The sequence below is a fragment of the Amblyomma maculatum genome, chromosome 2 (assembly GCF_055883805.1).
Source record: "Amblyomma maculatum isolate TAMU_Amacu chromosome 2, ASM5588380v1, whole genome shotgun sequence".
Lineage (NCBI taxonomy): Eukaryota > Metazoa > Arthropoda > Arachnida > Ixodida > Ixodidae > Amblyomma > Amblyomma maculatum.
In genome coordinates this window covers 115,211,169-115,226,210 of record NC_139345.1, presented here as the reverse complement: position 1 = coordinate 115,226,210, position 15,042 = coordinate 115,211,169, and the positions used below count along the sequence as shown (strand labels likewise).

The following is a 15,042-nucleotide window of genomic DNA, read 5'->3' as shown; positions in this document are numbered from 1 at the left end:
GCTTCAGACCTCTTCCGTCCCCGCACCTCTATTTTCCAGCCCAGCTTACAGGCAATGAGGTATGTGTAAGGGTCAGTACATTAAAGAGATAGGATGACTGCATCGCCCATGCTGTGTTCCATTTGCATTCAAATGTACCCTCAGCGAACTTCAACAACATATTTTAGGTGATTGCCGTATCATGGAACTCAAAAGCTATATGTACGTGCCGATGCCACAAACAAAAAAAAAAAAGAAATTTTGAACTGGGCATCAGCCTGACCCTATCTTTACGTACCGTACCTCATTGACATCGACGTGGCATATCTAATGCATAGGTTTCCAGCATATCCTCTTTCACGCTTGTTAGCGAAACATATTTGCTGCTGCAAAGGAAGACGCAAGATACTAAGCATTAACTCTATCGAATCCCGGCCTCGGCGGCCGCTTTTCGATGGAGGCGAAAAGCAAGGCGCCCGTGTGCTATGCGATGTCAGTGCACGTTAAAGAACCCCAGGTGGTCGAAATTTCCGGCGTCCTCCACTACGGCGTCTCTCATAGCCTGAGTCGCTTTGAGATGTTAAACCCCACAAACCAAACCAAACCATCAATAATTTGCAGGGATGCAGTGCTCGTCGAATATCATTGCCAACGAGCATATCTGTAATTACTTGTAACGTGACCCGCCACCTGCCTATTTCCTTCTTTTATACCATTTACCGAAGCTCTGGTCCTGACCTTTGTATCTAAACTAGACAATGCGAGCTAGGTATAAAAAAACTTACAAACAGGAAAAGACAGTGAATGGAAAAAGATGAAGTTGGATCACCACCCCGTGCATAAATAGCTCGTATTGCGCTACGAAAACCGCGCGGCATCACTCACTCACTACACGCATACCTTTGCGTGAGTTCGGCAGCGCTGGAGCACATGGTAAAAACTGCTGCGAGTGTCAGTAATAAAATAGTGCATCTGTGTATTACGACGACGACGACATAAAAGGCAGTTTCTTGCGGGTTCTCGCCAGTCACCTCTCGAAAAGCGGGGTTCTGCAAGGAGTGAATTTAATCCGATACTTATGGCCATATGAATGTAGGGTTGGGCTATAGGCCCGCACATTTAGCCTCATACTGCATGTAGTGATACGGAAACGGGTCTTATGGTATAGTTACCAGTATTTCATAACTTGGATACCCCCCTTTCCCGCCTCTTGCCACAAAATGGGAAAAATTTCAAATTTCTTAAGCGAATGAGTTAGTAGACTCATATAGGTGAATTCGGAAGATAAATTAGTCCTCCAGTAAAAGCCGAAACGTGCAATATTGCTCGGTTGCTTCTTGAATACATTATACGAAGAAAGAAAACTCCGAACCCCGCCTTTCGACCGGCACCGGCTATATGCGCGGAGGAAGACTTGAGATTACGGGAGTAACATTGAAGAGGTGGCAATAGTAGATGACAACGGCAATCCTTGACAGGAAACGTCATTATCGCAGTGGCTCGAGATGATCGTCCGTGCTTACATGCGTGGTGAGAGATGATGGCGAATATTAGAAAGACATGTTAAGCACTGAAGTCACTGGATGTCTTCCAGGAACGGTATAACTGTCACAGATTCATGCAGATTTGTATAAAGGTACGCCTTGTTAAATTTACGAAATAGGTCGCATTTTCACCGCAGCGGTGAAAAGTGTAAACGTTTGAGTATTTTAATGTTTTAATAACTAAATTCTGCAACAGTACCGCCAACCTACGATAGCATGCGCAGCTTAGAACACACTGGGACGGCCGAATTTTAAATTCCGGCAGCTTGCGGAGACCGTGGCACTTATAATTTTGGCTGCTCGTTAACTTTTCTGAGACAATAAGCGCGATGATGTCCGTAAAGTTGAACGCTTCATGCCTTCCGGAAAACTCCAGTGACCTCAGCCTTCTTCTTGAGCAATGGCGGAATTGCGTATAAAACACACCCATTCCACCAAGCAATGACAGACTGGCAAAAAAGCCAGCTTTTCACTAAAACGTGTACAGTAACAATGTTTGCACTGTTTGCCTTGCATTTTCCTATAAGGCAGTGACGAATCAATGGTGATGACCCAGATGCACAAAACGCTAAAGTGCCAGACGTTTGCCCCTTCTTCTAGGACATGCAGCACACCGAATACCCCCGAGCATTGTACGCAGAGGTCGAACCGACTGCTATGCTTGCACGTAAGGCGGGCGCCCCAAGTAAAAGAAAGCAAATAAAATGCACTTGCGGAAATGATGGAACAAAGACTACCCGCATGAAGTACACCCACACAAGCGAGTGTCGCGGATGACAAGCCAAGCGTCACACGCACGCATTTCCACGCACTCAGCACACACTCACGCACGCCGGTTAATAAGTGCGCAGAACAAGGCCTCTGTCGGAGCACGACGTCGCACTCCTTGCGTAACTACCTACACCCAGTACTGGTTCTTCCTGAGCACGGTCGTTGGCGCCGAGAAGCGCACGTCGCCGTTCCAGTCGTCGCTCTCGCTGGCACCTTCCGATGGCGTCTTGGCCGCCTCTACGTGTCCCAGAGGTGTCACCTTGCACGTGGGCACCGCGGGACTCACTTCGGTCCCCACGGCGCCGGAACCCGCGTAAGGCGGCGGTGGCAAGCAGTCTAAATCCACGTGCGCCGCGGCCGCCACAACCGTTGGGGGTGGTTCGCTGCTGCTGCTCGACGGAGACGTGGGCGGCGGTGCTGGAGGCGCGGGCAGCTCCTCCGGGAACGCCTCTCGCGGAGGACCACGCGATGACGACTGCGCGCTGCCTCCGGACTTGTCGCTGCCGCTGCGCCGTGAGCGACACGCGCCACAAGCTACCCCGGCCACAGCGACGACGGTGAGGAGCAACAGTACACCGGCCGCGACGCCGATGACCACAAGGTGCTCGTTGGTGAGCAGCGGCGCCCTTGGACCCGTCTCTACGACTCCAGGGGGCCGCTCGCCCATGCTCGTGTTGTCCGCAGGGGACACAGTGCCGGTCGCTGCCGTCGGCGAGTGTGGCGGCGTCGCCGCCCCGACACCGGGGGGAGGAGAACTGCTGCCTGTCTGTACTTGCACCAGGAAGCGGCTACTACCGGGCTGCACTCCGGGTGCTGTGAGCTCGAAGTCGAAGTGGTCGTTGACGATTCCTGGAGAGGCGTCCACTAGCGTCTCTCTCCGATGGACACGGTAGAAGACTGTCTCGTTTAGAACGTCCTCGTGAGAGAAGTGTAAGACAGCAGTTTGAGAGGTGCCGTTGGACAGGAGCAGAATACCGTGGACGGGCTGCCGCGTGACGCTGTACCTGCGTGGCCATGGCGCAGAGTGGTGTCAGCAAATAGCTGGGTTTTGGGCGCTTGAGTACTTCAGTGGCTTTAGGAGCCGCTCATTGGAAAATATATGAATATGGAACTGTCTCTGAATCTCAATTTCACCTGCCAACCACACTTACTCATTTTTATGAGCAAGACAAGGACAAAAAGCTATAGCTACGGCATAGGAGACCATTTTACCTCCATATTTTTCACATATACCTAAAACAAGAAAAAGAAAACAAACGGTGCAGGAAGTAGGGTATAAGGTTGATCTCTAAAATGTCGCACATCAACGGTTTCAGTGGACTGCGCATCTAAGCCTCATAAAGAGCCGAACTGCAGAGGTCAGGGACAAGTCGGAACTTACCGAGGGTTTCCATTTGACCGAGCGGCCAGCTTCGATGCGTCCAGATGGTCCACTGTTATGAGTACCGAGCGGCCTGGCATAGCCTGCAGTGGTCGTTGCCTAACGAGAGCTTCAACGTTCACGTCCACTTTGCGGACAGCGACTGGGCTTGTCTTGCAACTCACAGCAATTGAAAACGAATCTTTGGAACTGCTGAGGTCATGCTGTTCGTAGATGACAAGACCTTGTTCAAGATCTCCTTGCGTAAAATCGTCCACCGCGGCTCCGTCTGGAAATACCAGGTGACCGAAACGTGGCGCAGAGGTGACGTTGTAGATCAGGTCGTCCATATCGGCGTTTGTCCATGCCCCAAACACAGCTGGAGTTAACACAGCTCTAAGGTCACCTTGCTGAAGAACGAGGTTCGTGCCATTAACCAGACGCACCTCAACAGACTCTACGTTTAAAGTTAATATGAACGCTTTGCTTGGGTGAACGCCGTCACTGACAACAAAACTAAATGTGAGGGGCGATTTTGGGGATCCGTTGTGGACTATATATATTCTGCCTTCGTCTATATCTTTTTGAGTAAAATTTGTTAGGGATATTCCTGAGTCCCCTAGAACAAGCGTTGCAGCTCCAGTCTCGTCATATTTTACAACTCTATAAACTATCTGGCTGGAAGCTCCATCGTCATCGGTTGTTCTAAGGATGTCACGGCTGAGAGCAGTTCTGTACCCTTTAGTTATGCGCATAACAGGGGAAGGTGTCTCTAAACTGAAGGGCTTGTCATTGACTGGTTCTACCGCTACTTTCAACGTGCTGTTGTGCAGTGCCATGTCACCGTGATCCCCCTCAGCCGCAGTCAGAAACAAGCCAACTCCGAAGGAATCGTCTAACGTCTCAGAATCGTCGTGTACGTAGACGACGCGATCCAACCTGTGCGCTGATATGCATACGGGCACACTGGCGTTCTTCTGGTCCACCTCCAGCCACCCGCGCACAGGCTGCGACAGCAGGCAAACACGAAGCCTCGGAGGTACATCTGGCTTACCACGCCACAACGCCTCTAACGCTCCCACGTCCAGCGCTGAAGACAATGGCACCCTTCCACCTTCGGACACGCGAAGCTGTCCGAGAACCGAAGCCAGTGAATCATCCAAGGCAATACGGATAGCAAACAAGATGTTCTTGACGGGAACCGCGTTGGGAGTTTCCAAGTCGACCATAAAAGAGTCGTATTCAACTGGGGCGGTCATAGGGGATCTATGCTCGTACAGAACCAAGTAGTTGTCGATGTCCGCCTGCGTGAAGCGGCTGAGCTGGGCCAGAGTTCCGTCACTGGGATTCTCACGCAGGAGCCTGCCAAGACGTGGTGTGCGAACGACCACGAAAGAGACGTCACGTGTGTGGTCTCCTGTGCGAGCGAGGAGGTGGTCACGCGTGATGGACTGTTGACTTCCCGGAAGGACACTGAGCGTCTTGTTGTGCTCCAGGCGGATCTTGAGTGATCTTGCGTTCACGGTGAACACATGCGGTGATCCTTGATTCAAGCCATCCGTTACTTGAAACTTGAAGCCTCCAGCTGGTGAACCTGCGTAAGGGCAGAGAGCGATACTTGAAGTTCCGCTCCTTTAAAAAAACACACCATTTTACTCACCACCAGTATTACCTTTACGGGCCTGACAAAAATTTTCAGGTAGAAGTGTAGGAAGCGTTGGGAGCAGGAAAGCAAATTGTGACCAAATGTTTGGAAATTTCGCAGGGAGAATGTTTGGCGTATTAGACAACCGACTACTGCAAGCTTTTCACGTGCAGGTGCATGCACTACAAGAAAGGTGCCCGGCTCAGAAGGCGGGTACCTACACCCACCGGTGTGCACGAAGACGACCGCGCCGCGGTTTAGCTGGTCCTGGGTGAACGACAGCAGCGGTGTCTTCGTGTCGTTCCTCAAGGCCACATATCCGTTGCTCGGTGTCGAGATGTGGAAGCGCAACTGGGAGGCTTCCGAGTCGTCGTCCAGCGCAGCAAGGTGCGTGGCCGAGATTGGTGCCACTGCTCCTTCCCACAGGTCCAGACCAGTGTTGTTAGCGATGTAGGGAGCCTCGTCGTTGACGGGCTGCACGGAGACGTGCACCGTTCCGGGCAAGCTCTCGCGTCCCACGCCTCGGGCGACGACCGTAAACCAGTCTCTAATCGTCTCGCTGCCATCGTGCTGATACTTCAGCTCTCCACTGTCCAGCTGCTCCGGAGAAAAAGCCGACGACGAAAGCCGACCGTGCTGCGGAGGCTCGACAACCAAAAGCTGGGGTAGCAGTTCTCGCAGGGCTCCGGCGCTGATGTGCGAGCCGGCGAGGGTGGCTTGCCCGCCCTCTTGGACGCTCACGTTTCCCGTCTCCAGCAGGATGACCTGGGGCACCACGCGAACAGTGAGGTCCAGTCGATCACGGGAGGAAATGCCATTGGACACTTCCAGGCCCACAGTATCTTCGGTGCCGTTTCCAATGTGCTGGTACCGCAGGCTGCCGGAATTCACGTCGGCCTGTGTGAACGTGCTCGTCGCATAGTCACCCAAAAGTAGCCGCCCAGATAGTGGCGGCAGAACGATGGTGAAAGTAATGTTCGCTGGGTCCAGAGCTTGATGCCTTACCAGGAGAGTTGATGCATTCAAAACCGCGACGTCACCTGCATTCGTCATAAAAATTCAGCGCTTCAGGCGGGGATCTCATTTTTTGGACTTTAATGCGGCACACCTAGCGGTGTCGATTTCGCGGTGAAGGTATATAATAGCCTTCTTTCGCGTACAGCAAATAGAAGAAACGTGGGCAGAACGCTGGTGGTTAAGCTAGTAGATACAATCACAACGTAATTGAAAAGTATTAGCAGAGTAAATTTCTACTGGGAAATAATTACTCAGTATCTTTATGAGTGCGGCCAGGCGGCTAGAGAAGAAATCTATAAAGCTTTCACGGATGCCTCGCAGGTGAAAAAAAAAAAAAAAGAAAATCACGGTGGTGCTGGGATCTAAACCGGAACCGCTGCCTGTGCCTTGACCTCTGACGCACTCTTTTATGTTTGCAGGGTGCGTTTTGTGTTCTCTGTCTGGTTTTCGTTCCGCTTACTGTTTGTTTACGTCTTTCTCAATTTGCAAGTATCTACAGTTCACATTATCCAGCTTTACCTCTCTGTTTTTTCATTGTCAGGTCTTTGTTTTAACGCATTAAACGCCTAATATCGTAAAAAAAATCTGCCTTTGTGTATGAAGTTTCCGCCACCCGGACACCCTTCAGGAGAGAAGGTGGATTTGCTATGTACGTGCGTCCATTCATCACTCACATATCAACCTGCCCTCTCCAAATGCCTCCATCCAACCTCCACACAACCACAATGTTCCAGCCGCCACACACACTCAGACATTTCCAGAAGCCACCCGACCGATACCACAGACCCATTGCCAAAGAAAATTTAAAGAAACAAATAGATCGCCTAGCTGACGAAGCCGTATATGCTAGGCCCATATTCCTAGTTTGTGTCGCTCTCAGAAGCGTCCTTTTTGCCCTCCCTTCGAGTTCTCTGATTGGCGAAAACAACGAAACTGGATGTCAGAATTCTCAGCACTTCTATTTACGGTGTTTATACCAATCAGATGAGGGTGAAAACGACACTTTTCAAGACGAAGCAAGCTAGGAATACAGGCCCAGCAGACGCAAACGGCCGGTAGACTCCAATGCTAAAGTATACGTATACCACCGCATAAATCATGCCTATCGTCTGCAACTTTTCGCGCGGAGAATAACAGTCGACTGAAAATACAAACTCTGTTACTAAAATATATAGTTACGTAACGACCCGTCAATTAAATAGGCATCGTGCATTCTATATTAAACAATTAACACCTTAGTTTTGATGCAAACTCGGAGATATCTGGTAAAAGAAGACTGGGAACAAAAGCTGAGCAGAAGGAAACAATAATGAGAGTAACTCCGTAAAAAAACTATAATAGACTTTGAATGGCACTCTAGCTAAAGTGAATATAAGGAGACCAAATACTTTCAAGAACATCATACTTCGTAAAAATTGCTCAAAATAGCAACACAATAAAGGCAAATGCTTTGTGCTCCTGGCACTAGTCGAAGATAGCTTTCTACGGCACTGCGGTCGAACCTGCTTGGCTGAAGTACAAGGCCCCGCTTACGCCACCTTACTATGGCAATAATGCAAATAGGCGGCAGAGGAAAAACCGGCGGTCAAAACACTGTGTCAAGGATTGAGTCACACAAGTGTGACAGATACTGCGCCTTTCCCTTCCTGCGAACCAATTATTATTATTATTATTATTATTGAGGCATCGGACTTCGGACTTCGGGGGGGGGGGGGGGGGAGAACTCTTGTTTACTGACGACCCTGATAGGCGCGGGAGCCAAGGCTCGTCTCCTTCCCTTTCCTACCTAGTCCTGGCTTCAGTGCCACAGTAAGTTGACCGCTAGTATAGTTGGGGAAAAGCACTGCGAACACTTTAGAGGGTCGCGTGCTCACCATGGTCGACGAAAAGCGTAGAGTTGTGCAACACCTCAATGGGCTCCCAGAAACTGTCCGGGTAGACGGTGAGTCGAAATATTCCCGGTGCCGAAGTGGTGTCTCCCAGAAACGCTACGAAGCCGAATGAGTCCTGGTAGGCCGCAGTTGGAGCCGAGTCTTGGCCACCGTCCACGCTCTCGTACTCTACCTGCGTGTAAGAGTCAAACATCATGTGTGAAAATCCTCTCGTACTCAACGTTAAGAGTCAAACATCATGTGTGAAAATCCTCTCGTACTCAACCTTAAGAGTCAAACATCATGTGTGAAAATCCTCTCGTACTCAACCTTAAGAGTCAAACATCATGTGTGAAAATCCTCTCGTACTCAACCTTAAGAGTCAAACATCATGTGTGAAAATCCTCTCGTTCTCAACCTTAAGAGTCAAACATCATGTGTGAAAATCCTCTAGTACTCAACCTTAAGAGTCAAACATCATGTGTGAAAATCCTCTCGTACTCAACCTTAAGAGTCAAACATCATGTGTGAAAATCCTCTCGTACTCAACCTTAAGAGTCAAACATCATGTGTGAAAATCCTCTCGTACTCAACCTTAAGAGTCAAACATCATGTGTGAAAATCCTCTCGTACTCAACCTTAAGAGTCAAACATCATGTGTGAAAATCCTCTCGTACTCAACCTTAAGAGTCAAACATCATGTGTGAAAATCCTCTCATACTCAACCTTAAGAGTCAAACATCATGTGTGAAAATCCTCTCGTACTCAACCTTAAGAGTCAAACATCATGTGTGAAAATCCTCTCGTACTCAACCTTAAGAGTCAAACATCATGTGTGAAAATCCTCTCGTACTCAACCTTAAGAGTCAAACATCATGTGTGAAAATCCTCTCGTTCTCAACCTTAAGAGTCAAACATCATGTGTGAAAATCCTCTCGTACTCAACCTTAAGAGTCAAACATCATGTGTGAAAATCCTCTCGTACTCAACCTTAAGAGTCAAACATCATGTGTGAAAATCCTCTCGTACTCAACCTTAAGAGTCAAACATCATGTGTGAAAATCCTCTCGTACTCAACCTTAAGAGTCAAACATCATGTGTGAAAATCCTCTCGTTCTCAACCTTAAGAGTCAAACATCATGTGTGAAAATCCTCTCGTACTCAACCTTAAGAGTCAAACATCATGTGTGAAAATCCTCTCGTACTCAACCTTAAGAGTCAAACATCATGTGTGAAAATCCTCTCGTACTCAACCTTAAGAGTCAAACATCATGTGTGAAAATCCTCTCGTACTCAACCTTAAGAGTCAAACATCATGTGTGAAAATCCTCTCGTACTCAACCTTAAGAGTCAAACATCATGTGTGAAAATCCTCTCGTTCTCAACCTTAAGAGTCAAACATCATGTGTGAAAATCCTCTAGTACTCAACCTTAAGAGTCAAACATCATGTGTGAAAATCCTCTCGTACTCAACCTTAAGAGTCAAACATCATGTGTGAAAATCCTCTCGTACTCAACCTTAAGAGTCAAACATCATGTGTGAAAATCCTCTCGTACTCAACCTTAAGAGTCAAACATCATGTGTGAAAATCCTCTCGTACTCAACCTTAAGAGTCAAACATCATGTGTGAAAATCCTCTCGTACTCAACCTTAAGAGTCAAACATCATGTGTGAAAATCCTCTCGTACTCAACCTTAAGAGTCAAACATCATGTGTGAAAATCCTCTCGTACTCAACCTTAAGAGTCAAACATCATGTGTGAAAATCCTCTCGTACTCAACCTTAAGAGTCAAACATCATGTGTGAAAATCCTCTCGTACTCAACCTTAAGAGTCAAACATCATGTGTGAAAATCCTCTCGTACTCAACCTTAAGAGTCAAACATCATGTGTGAAAATCCTCTCGTACTCAACCTTAAGAGTCAAACATCATGTGTGAAAATCCTCTCGTACTCAACCTTAAGAGTCAAACATCATGTGTGAAAATCCTCTCGTTCTCAACCTTAAGAGTCAAACATCATGTGTGAAAATCCTCTAGTACTCAACCTTAAGAGTCAAACATCATGTGTGAAAATCCTCTCGTTCTCAACCTTAAGAGTCAAACATCATGTGTGAAAATCCTCTAGTACTCAACCTTAAGAGTCAAACATCATGTGTGAAAATCCTCTCGTACTCAACCTTAAGAGTCAAACATCATGTGTGAAAATCCTCTCGTTCTCAACCTTAAGAGTCAAACATCATGTGTGAAAATCCTCTCGTACTCAACCTTAAGAGTCAAACATCATGTGTGAAAATCCTCTCGTACTCAACCTTAAGAGTCAAACATCATGTGTGAAAATCCTCTCGTACTCAACCTTAAGAGTCAAACATCATGTGTGAAAATCCTCTCGTACTCAACCTTAAGAGTCAAACATCATGTGTGAAAATCCTCTCGTTCTCAACCTTAATAGTCAAACATCATGTGTGAAAATCCTCTCGTACTCAACCTTAAGAGTCAAACATCATGTGTGAAAATCCTCTCGTACTCAACCTTAAGAGTCAAACATCATGTGTGAAAATCCTCTCGTACTCAACCTTAAGAGTCAAACATCATGTGTGAAAATCCTCTCGTACTCAACCTTAAGAGTCAAACATCATGTGTGAAAATCCTCTCGTACTCAACCTTAAGAGTCAAACATCATGTGTGAAAATCCTCTCGTTCTCAACCTTAAGAGTCAAACATCATGTGTGAAAATCCTCTAGTACTCAACCTTAAGAGTCAAACATCATGTGTGAAAATCCTCTCGTTCTCAACCTTAAGAGTCAAACATCATGTGTGAAAATCCTCTCGTACTCAACCTTAAGAGTCAAACATCATGTGTGAAAATCCTCTCGTTCTCAACCTTAAGAGTCAAACATCATGTGTGAAAATCCTCTCGTACTCAACCTTAAGAGTCAAACATCATGTGTGAAAATCCTCTCGTACTCAACCTTAAGAGTCAAACATCATGTGTGAAAATCCTCTCGTACTCAACCTTAAGAGTCAAACATCATGTGTGAAAATCCTCTCGTTCTCAACCTTAAGAGTCAAACATCATGTGTGAAAATCCTCTAGTACTCAACCTTAAGAGTCAAACATCATGTGTGAAAATCCTCTCGTACTCAACCTTAAGAGTCAAACATCATGTGTGAAAATCCTCTCGTACTCAACCTTAAGAGTCAAACATCATGTGTGAAAATCCTCTCGTACTCAACCTTAAGAGTCAAACATCATGTGTGAAAATCCTCTCGTACTCAACCTTAAGAGTCAAACATCATGTGTGAAAATCCTCTCGTACTCAACCTTAAGAGTCAAACATCATGTGTGAAAATCCTCTCGTACTCAACCTTAAGAGTCAAACATCATGTGTGAAAATCCTCTCGTACTCAACCTTAAGAGTCAAACATCATGTGTGAAAATCCTCTCGTACTCAACCTTAAGAGTCAAACATCATGTGTGAAAATCCTCTCGTACTCAACCTTAAGAGTCAAACATCATGTGTGAAAATCCTCTCGTACTCAACCTTAAGAGTCAAACATCATGTGTGAAAATCCTCTCGTACTCAACCTTAAGAGTCAAACATCATGTGTGAAAATCCTCTCGTACTCAACCTTAAGAGTCAAACATCATGTGTGAAAATCCTCTCGTACTCAACCTTAAGAGTCAAACATCATGTGTGAAAATCCTCTCGTACTCAACCTTAAGAGTCAAACATCATGTGTGAAAATCCTCTCGTACTCAACCTTAAGAGTCAAACATCATGTGTGAAAATCCTCTCGTACTCAACCTTAAGAGTCAAACATCATGTGTGAAAATCCTCTCGTTCTCAACCTTAAGAGTCAAACATCATGTGTGAAAATCCTCTCGTACTCAACCTTAAGAGTCAAACATCATGTGTGAAAATCCTCTCGTACTCAACCTTAAGAGTCAAACATCATGTGTGAAAATCCTCTCGTACTCAACCTTAAGAGTCAAACATCATGTGTGAAAATCCTCTCGTTCTCAACCTTAAGAGTCAAACATCATGTGTGAAAATCCTCTAGTACTCAACCTTAAGAGTCAAACATCATGTGTGAAAATCCTCTCGTACTCAACCTTAAGAGTCAAACATCATGTGTGAAAATCCTCTCGTACTCAACCTTAAGAGTCAAACATCATGTGTGAAAATCCTCTCGTACTCAACCTTAAGAGTCAAACATCATGTGTGAAAATCCTCTCGTACTCAACCTTAAGAGTCAAACATCATGTGTGAAAATCCTCTCGTACTCAACCTTAAGAGTCAAACATCATGTGTGAAAATCCTCTCGTACTCAACCTTAAGAGTCAAACATCATGTGTGAAAATCCTCTCGTACTCAACCTTAAGAGTCAAACATCATGTGTGAAAATCCTCTCGTACTCAACCTTAAGAGTCAAACATCATGTGTGAAAATCCTCTCGTACTCAACCTTAAGAGTCAAACATCATGTGTGAAAATCCTCTCGTACTCAACCTTAAGAGTCAAACATCATGTGTGAAAATCCTCTCGTACTCAACCTTAAGAGTCAAACATCATGTGTGAAAATCCTCTCGTACTCAACCTTAAGAGTCAAACATCATGTGTGAAAATCCTCTCGTACTCAACCTTAAGAGTCAAACATCATGTGTGAAAATCCTCTCGTACTCAACCTTAAGAGTCAAACATCATGTGTGAAAATCCTCTCGTACTCAACCTTAAGAGTCAAACATCATGTGTGAAAATCCTCTCGTACTCAACCTTAAGAGTCAAACATCATGTGTGAAAATCCTCTCGTACTCAACCTTAAGAGTCAAACATCATGTGTGAAAATCCTCTCGTACTCAACCTTAAGAGTCAAACATCATGTGTGAAAATCCTCTCGTACTCAACCTTAAGAGTCAAACATCATGTGTGAAAATCCTCTCGTACTCAACCTTAAGAGTCAAACATCATGTGTGAAAATCCTCTCGTACTCAACCTTAAGAGTCAAACATCATGTGTGAAAATCCTCTCGTACTCAACCTTAAGAGTCAAACATCATGTGTGAAAATCCTCTCGTACTCAACCTTAAGAGTCAAACATCATGTGTGAAAATCCTCTCGTACTCAACCTTAAGAGTCAAACATCATGTGTGAAAATCCTCTCGTACTCAACCTTAAGAGTCAAACATCATGTGTGAAAATCCTCTCGTACTCAACCTTAAGAGTCAAACATCATGTGTGAAAATCCTCTCGTACTCAACCTTAAGAGTCAAACATCATGTGTGAAAATCCTCTCGTACTCAACCTTAAGAGTCAAACATCATGTGTGAAAATCCTCTCGTACTCAACCTTAAGAGTCAAACATCATGTGTGAAAATCCTCTCGTACTCAACCTTAAGAGTCAAACATCATGTGTGAAAATCCTCTCGTACTCAACCTTAAGAGTCAAACATCATGTGTGAAAATCCTCTCGTACTCAACCTTAAGAGTCAAACATCATGTGTGAAAATCCTCTCGTACTCAACCTTAAGAGTCAAACATCATGTGTGAAAATCCTCTCGTACTCAACCTTAAGAGTCAAACATCATGTGTGAAAATCCTCTCGTACTCAACCTTAAGAGTCAAACATCATGTGTGAAAATCCTCTCGTACTCAACCTTAAGAGTCAAACATCATGTGTGAAAATCCTCTCGTACTCAACCTTAAGAGTCAAACATCATGTGTGAAAATCCTCTCGTACTCAACCTTAAGAGTCAAACATCATGTGTGAAAATCCTCTCGTACTCAACCTTAAGAGTCAAACATCATGTGTGAAAATCCTCTCGTACTCAACCTTAAGAGTCAAACATCATGTGTGAAAATCCTCTCGTACTCAACCTTAAGAGTCAAACATCATGTGTGAAAATCCTCTCGTACTCAACCTTAAGAGTCAAACATCATGTGTGAAAATCCTCTCGTACTCAACCTTAAGAGTCAAACATCATGTGTGAAAATCCTCTCGTACTCAACCTTAAGAGTCAAACATCATGTGTGAAAATCCTCTCGTACTCAACCTTAAGAGTCAAACATCATGTGTGAAAATCCTCTCGTACTCAACCTTAAGAGTCAAACATCATGTGTGAAAATCCTCTCGTACTCAACCTTAAGAGTCAAACATCATGTGTGAAAATCCTCTCGTACTCAACCTTAAGAGTCAAACATCATGTGTGAAAATCCTCTCGTACTCAACCTTAAGAGTCAAACATCATGTGTGAAAATCCTCTCGTACTCAACCTTAAGAGTCAAACATCATGTGTGAAAATCCTCTCGTACTCAACCTTAAGAGTCAAACATCATGTGTGAAAATCCTCTCGTACTCAACCTTAAGAGTCAAACATCATGTGTGAAAATCCTCTCGTACTCAACCTTAAGAGTCAAACATCATGTGTGAAAATCCTCTCGTACTCAACCTTAAGAGTCAAACATCATGTGTGAAAATCCTCTCGTACTCAACCTTAAGAGTCAAACATCATGTGTGAAAATCCTCTCGTACTCAACCTTAAGAGTCAAACATCATGTGTGAAAATCCTCTCGTACTCAACCTTAAGAGTCAAACATCATGTGTGAAAATCCTCTCGTACTCAACCTTAAGAGTCAAACATCATGTGTGAAAATCCTCTCGTACTCCCTTAAGAGTCAAACATCATGTGTGAAAATCCTCTCGTACTCAACCTTAAGAGTCAAACATCATGTGTGAAAATCCTCTCGTACTCAACCTTAAGAGTCAAACATCATGTGTGAAAATCCTCTCGTACTCAACCTTAAGAGTCAAACATCATGTGTGAAAATCCTCTCGTACTCAACCTTAAGAGTCAAACA

The 15,042-nt window shown here is 45.3% G+C and overlaps 1 protein-coding gene across 1 annotated transcript in view; it reads right to left on the bottom strand.

The window, feature by feature from the left end:
• Positions 1-505: 505 nt before the first annotated feature.
• The window catches only part of LOC146199618 (chondroitin sulfate proteoglycan 4-like), a 184,479-nt gene continuing 169,942 nt past the window's right edge, over positions 506-15,042 (bottom strand). Inside the window, exons 12-15 of the mRNA XM_084595140.1 lie at positions 8,191-8,380; positions 5,527-6,339; positions 3,676-5,248; positions 506-3,298 (exon numbers count right to left, since the gene is read on the bottom strand). Coding sequence (XP_084451266.1) covers positions 2,422-3,298; positions 3,676-5,248; positions 5,527-6,339; positions 8,191-8,380 — 3,453 coding nt within the window. The 3' untranslated portion in view covers positions 506-2,421. The remainder of the gene's footprint in view (positions 3,299-3,675; positions 5,249-5,526; positions 6,340-8,190; positions 8,381-15,042) is intronic.